This window comes from Trichechus manatus, unplaced genomic scaffold, assembly GCF_000243295.1.
Source record: "Trichechus manatus latirostris isolate Lorelei unplaced genomic scaffold, TriManLat1.0 scaffold00039, whole genome shotgun sequence".
NCBI classification, from domain to species: Eukaryota; Metazoa; Chordata; class Mammalia; order Sirenia; family Trichechidae; genus Trichechus; species Trichechus manatus.
The window spans coordinates 8,196,282-8,202,586 of record NW_004443975.1 but is presented as its reverse complement, the minus strand read 5'-3'; the positions used below and the strand labels follow the sequence as shown (position 1 = coordinate 8,202,586).

At 43.8% G+C, this 6,305-nt stretch overlaps 1 protein-coding gene across 1 annotated transcript in view; it reads right to left on the bottom strand.

Moving 5' to 3' along the window:
• Positions 1 to 4,720: 4,720 nt before the first annotated feature.
• The window catches only part of CNST (consortin, connexin sorting protein), a 123,017-nt gene continuing 121,432 nt past the window's right edge, over positions 4,721 to 6,305 (bottom strand). The window contains exon 11 of the mRNA XM_023730915.1: positions 4,721 to 5,443. Coding sequence (XP_023586683.1) covers positions 5,379 to 5,443 — 65 coding nt within the window. The 3' untranslated portion in view covers positions 4,721 to 5,378. The remainder of the gene's footprint in view (positions 5,444 to 6,305) is intronic.

Below are 6,305 nucleotides of genomic sequence, written 5' to 3'. Positions count from 1 at the left end.
CAAATTTCTGTGTGAGGAGTTGTTGTGTGAGGGCTTCTTGGTGATTCTCTGAGCCACCTCTCACAAATTCCCTTCATTCCACCTATTTCTCTTCCCTGCCAGTGACCTTTCAGCCTCTACTGGGTCGAGAATATGTAGGTCACTCAAAATGACCTCAGGCATCTACTGACCTTTTCCCTCTGTCCTCTGACCCTCATCTCTGAGGAAGGGCCTCTCTTCTCTGCCTAAGTCAGTGCCTCCCCCTGGATCCTTGGTCCCTCCCTCCTCCTTTGGGGAGCTCCTTCCTTCAATCATTTCCCACTCTCCTGTTCTTCAATCCCTCCTCCTCACACACCGTCCTTCATCCTACAAGCAGGCTCTTCTCAAATCCCCCTGATTTCCCTCAACCTTTGCCACTTCCCTTAGTTACCATCCTATCTCTTTCTTTTCAACTGCAAACTTCATTTTCTTTGTTTAACAAGTATTACTTGCTTATCTGGAGAAAGCTGGAAAATACAAAAGGGTATAAAGGAAAAAGAATTACCTATTGTTCTACTACCCTGAGATAACCACTTTTAAATGCATTGTTAACAGTCATTTTAATACCTAAACTTGTGTGTAAGTCTTCATGAAATGGAGGCATATTGCATATATTATAATTTCCCACTTAACATATCATGGGCATTTTGTCATGCAATTCTTCTGAAGAATATATATATATATATTTTTTTTTTACAAAAAAAAAACCAACCCACTGCCACTGAGTCGATTCTAACTCATAACAACCCTATAGGACAAAGTAGCACCGCACCGCAGGGTTTCCAAAGCTGTAAATCTTTATGGAAGCAGACTGCCCCATCTTTTTCCAGAGGAGCAGCTGTTGAGTTTGAACTGCCGACCTTTTGGTTAGCAGCCAAGCGCTTTAACCCCTTAGATTTCATAATTATTCAAGTTGGCTTTGGAAGATGCTGATGGCAGTTATACAGGATGAGAGGCAAAAGCTTCCCCAAGCCACCACTTAGTGATGTCAACCAATAACGTGAGTTTTATTATCCTCACTTCACAAATGAGGGAATTGAAGCTAGGAGAGGTTGAGTGACATGCCCAGGTCACACAGCTGGAACAGGATGGAGCTGAGCCTTGAGCCTGAGTCGTTACGATGATAATCAACCAGTTGCCATTGAGTCAATTCCAACTTATGGAGATCCCATGTGTTTCAGAGTAGAACTATGCTCTATAGGGTTTTCAATGGTTGTAATCTTTCAGAAGTAGATCACCATGACTTTCTTCCAAGGTGCCTCTGGGTGCATTCAAATTGCTAGCCTTTGTTTAGTAGCCCAGCGCATGGCGATTTGCGCCACCCAGGGAGTCCTGTGATGACAGAGCCCATGCTTCATAGCATCACCATTACTGGAATACAGCTTATATGTCTTTGGCGGACTTTGTTTTTTACAATGTTATACCCTTCCCCAAACAATTAGCACGATGTTTTCCATGTAATTGGAACCCAATGAACATCGTTTGACTGGATGAGTAAATGAATATTGAGTGAATAAAAGGAGTAAAGCCATCATAGTGGCCTTTTTTTTTTTTTTTCTGTACTCAGACACTATTCTCAGATAATCCAGTTATCCTATTATCTCTGGAAATCCACCTTGTCCTTACGATATGGAGTCTGTATTTGTGTGTGAACATGTTGTTGTTGTTAGGTGTCACCGAGTCAGTTCCAACTCACAGCAATCCTACAGGACAGAGTAGAACTGCCCTATAGGGTTTCCAGGAAGCGGCTGATGGGTTTGAACTGCCAACCATTTGGTTAGTAGCCGAGCTCTTAACCACTATGTCACTAGGGTTCCAAGGGTGTAAATATGTATGTATGTGCTCTGGCTACTTCTGGCCAATATTAAGGTCACCTGAATTAAGCAAAGTGGATATCATGATATCTATAGTTACTGAACTTAGGAGGGTAGCAGTATTTTAAAAAGGCTACCAAGTGGCCACTTACTTAGCAGTAAAAGTTCTGTATCTACTCTTTCAAATATAACCTTAGCCAATCCTGTCTTATCTGGCTAAATATTGATTTAACCTGAAATAACACCTTGGCGTTTTATGTAATGTAATGGCCTTTTATGTAATGTAACACCAGACAGAATGTGTGCGATAGGGTAGTATTATGCCTGGGATACAATAAACTTTGGCATATTAAGATCTCACAATGCTCAAGGCAAACATTCTTTACAAATTAAGCTAACCTATTGTTTGGTTTAAAGAAGACTTCAGGGGATATTTTTGGTTTAAGGTTTAAAGATTATCTCAGGGCAATAATTTCAGGGTTTCATCCAGCCTCAATGGCTCCAGACAGACTGGATTTCAAGAAAAGTTAAAATTCTGTTCTGTATTCCCCCTTTTGATCAGGATTCTTCTACAGAATCTTCAATCAAAACATTCAGTAATGTAGCCAGGCACCATCCAGTTCTGGTCTCATGGCAAGGCAGGCAGTTAGTTGTTCATGGAGGCAATTAGTCACACATTCCATTTCTTCCTCCTATTTCTGACTCTCCAGCTTCCTCTGTTGCTCTAGGTGAACAGAGACTAATTGTTGTACCTTGAATGGCTGCTTGCGAATTTTGGGCAGCTTTGACTAATAGAAAGTTTTGCAGATTGAATAAAATCTTTGTCCAGATTCTGAAGGCAGTTCTGCAAATGTGATATGACTAGTGCAGAGCAGAGAACTGGCACAATTTCTTCACAGCCTGGGTTCCCTGGGAAGCAGACTCTGAGATGGAGTTTAGCATGAAGGATGTGTATAAACGAAAGCCCTCGATGTCAGTGTCTGTCGAAGAGAAGGGACACAAGCAGGCGTGGGTGTAGGGAGAAATTGAGTTGCAGTACAGGCCCAAGGCCAGCCTGAGCCAACCCAAAGGGATCTTTGGAGCTAGAATGCTCTTCAGAATTGTGCAGATTTGGGCTGAATGGCCAGGTCTTTATAACCCAGAACTGATCTGACACTGGATACGGGCCACTCCGGGTAGTGATGTGATCTTGGAGAGGCAGCTCTCTGAAGCTGAGGCAATTCCTGAAGCCTATAACCAGTATGTAGAGGAGCAGGTCTCAGGCAAAGCCTGGCCTTTGAGATCTCTCCTGGGGAAAACAATCTGAGCCTGTTATGGAGCTTATTTATGAAACAATCTCACAGAACTATCTTGAGCAACGATCTCCAGGAATCGTTCTAGCCAACGTGCGTAACTGGAATTAGGCCACCAAATAATCTCACCACAGAAGAATGCTGACAGCACCTCCAGTGGAGGCAACAAGTTCTTCCTTGAAGGCCGTCCTGGGCAGAGCATCTCTGTTGTCACCACACAGTCCTCATCTTATAAATTACATTTTTATTAATACAGCTACATCATGGCATTAGCTTATGGTGTCCCACATATCACTATTGGTTTATGATGAACTGACTGTCCACTAAACCCCTTAATTCTTTTTCACATACACAGAAACTTCTCCCAAGGTTTCCAGGCAAGAAGGGGCCTGGGCTCTGCCTGGACAGAGGTCCTGGAAGCCAAACACAGCTGTAAGACCTATTTTCTTTGAATGTTGTTAGTTGCCAGTTGAGTGATTCTAACTCACTCACGGCAACCCCAGGCCTGTCTTCCAAGGTGCCTCTGGTTGGGTTTGAACCAACCTTTCAGCTAGTAGTCTAGAACTTAACCATTTGAGCCACCCAGGGACACATTTTCTTTATATTTGCAACTTGTGCATTGCCCACACCTTGTCCCTGTCAAGCTCCCCCAAAACAAAACTCCATTTGCCTAAGAATCTTATTAGGCAATGACTTGGAGCCTTTGAATAGGAGACTGCACTAACTCAATTTTTTTTTCTTTAATTAGAGATTTTTATTTCAAGGGATTTATTCCATGCACTCAACAGGACTAGGAACAATATTCATTTACCTACTGTGCAGGGAGTCCCTTGGCATCATGTTTTCAATTTATTCCTGTGATGTTTTAGACCCTTATTGATTGGTGAAGGGGTCAGCTGCCTGGCCGGTCCTCCATTAATCTGGCTTTATGGAAGCCAAGGGGGATCTGAAAGACTATGTTCCTGCAGAAGTGGGATCAAGAGGCAAACCAAACAATCCCAAACAACATCAACCCAAAGAGCTGGAAGGAGAAAACACAAGGAATATAGCACACTGACCATGTGGCCCAGAGTGCGGACCATACGAGGGAGGCAAAGCCGCGAGAATCCGAGCTTGAAGCCACATCTGCGTAACTGGCTTTGTCTCTTCTACCCTGTACTCTGTTTTTGAAACTCAATGTAATGGACCTTTTCTAAAAACCCTGTTAGATAAAAACCGTAAAGATTTCTCCTCCTCCCCTCCACTCCTTCCACTTCTCTCGCTCCTCCTCCCTCTCTTCCTCACCCCGGCCCCTCTCTCTCGCTCAGTACTAAACCATAAGAACATAGCAACAAAGGCCTGGAACTACATTTTCATAAAACACCTACCATCAAGCTACAAGATGAGGTAAATCTCAGCAGGGTTTGATTTACGCGAGCGTTCTTTCTTTGCCCACATCCCTGATTGGTGGATAAGAGAGGGGAAGCCTGTCCGTGATTGGTGGGGGCGCTCTGGGAAGGGGTATGAGCCTTGATTGGTGGCGAGGAGAGGGAAATGGGCTCTGATTGGCAGGGGAGTTCTGGGGGAAGGGGTGCAAGGTGGGTTCATCTCCGCCCCTCTGGATGAGAATACCTGTTGCCTGTGCGGAGCCTCCTCTCTCGAGCTCCCCAACATGGGGTGTACCTTGTAAACTGTCTGGGAGCCAGTCTCTCCGATCCCTCGCCTGTGGATGGCCTCAGCTATTCCCAGGCGAGGGCAAAGCGGGAGACTCCCAGGGCGTGTTAACGTGAGGAACGCAGGCTTTGGACACCGGCAGTGCATCTTGTTCAAGGGTGAGGGCCCAGCTCACCCCGGTGGTCAGCCGCAGCGTGCCGGAGGCAACTCATCAGTGAACGCAGGAAAAATGGTACGCGTTAAAATGGCATGCCAATCATTCTGTTGGAAATCTGTTAGAAACTATGAAAAACAATGTGCATCACCCCTCATCACCATGAGTGGCTTTTAGAAACATTGCCCAGAAAGGCAAATGACCCGCTTTCCAAGGCCTGACTTCCAAATGATGTCAACAAGCTTTGGAAAATGCAGAAGGCATTGTTACACAGCTCCATGTCCTTCCCACCGCCAGCTTCCGGCGCCTTCTTTCCAGCGGTTCATGTGCTCCCAAAGGGTCTTTGGCTTAGATTCATGTATCCACGACAAACATTCCTTTTCATACTTATGTGAGGCAAGTACTGAAGTCTCAGAAAGGCATCCAGGAATTGAAAACTGCACAAGTCTAAAATGAGATTTCTTGATGGTTGAGGTCTTCTGAGGCTTCTGACTTGTCCCAATTTGTTGTTACTGGAATAAAATTAAAGTTTCTTTTAATTTTATCATAGTATTCCCCAGAAGAACTAGAAATGCTATTGAAAAAAATTAACATAGGGTAAGAAAAAAAAAAAAAAAAGAACCAGTAGAAATAAACCAGTTGCCGTGGAGTTGATTCAATGAGTTCATACAGGCCATATAGTACAGAAGACAGCTGCCCCAAAGGGTTTCCAAGGCTGTGATCTTCCTAGTCTGTCTTAGTCTGGAAGCTCTGCTGAAACCTGTCCACCATGGGTGACCCTGCTGGTATTTGAAATACCAGTGGCATAGCTTCCAGCATCACAGGAACACGCAAATTATGGATAACATTGTGAAGCATGGAATTCCAGACCACTTAATTGTGCGCATGCGGAACCTGTACATAGACCAAGAGGCAGTCGTTAGAACAAGGCAATACTGAGTGGTTTAAAATCAGAAAAGGCGTGTGTCAGGGTTGTATCCTTTCTCCATACTTATTCAATGTGTATGCTGAGCAAATAATCAAGAGAAGCCGGACTATATGAAGAATTTGGCATCAGGATTGGAGGAAGACTCGTTAACAATCTGTGATAAGCAACCTTGCTTGCTGAAAATGAAAAGGATATGAAGCACTCATAGAAGAAGATCAAAGACTACAACCTGCAGTATTTCACCTCAACATTAAGAAAACAAAAATCCTCACAACTGGACCAATAAGCAACACCGTGATAAACGGAGAAAATACTGAAGTTGTCAAGGATTTCATTTTACTTGGATCCACAATCAATGCCCATGGAAGCAGCAGTCAAGAAATCAAACAAAATATTGCATTGGACAAATCCGCTGCAAAAGACCTCTTTAAAGTGTTAAAAAATAA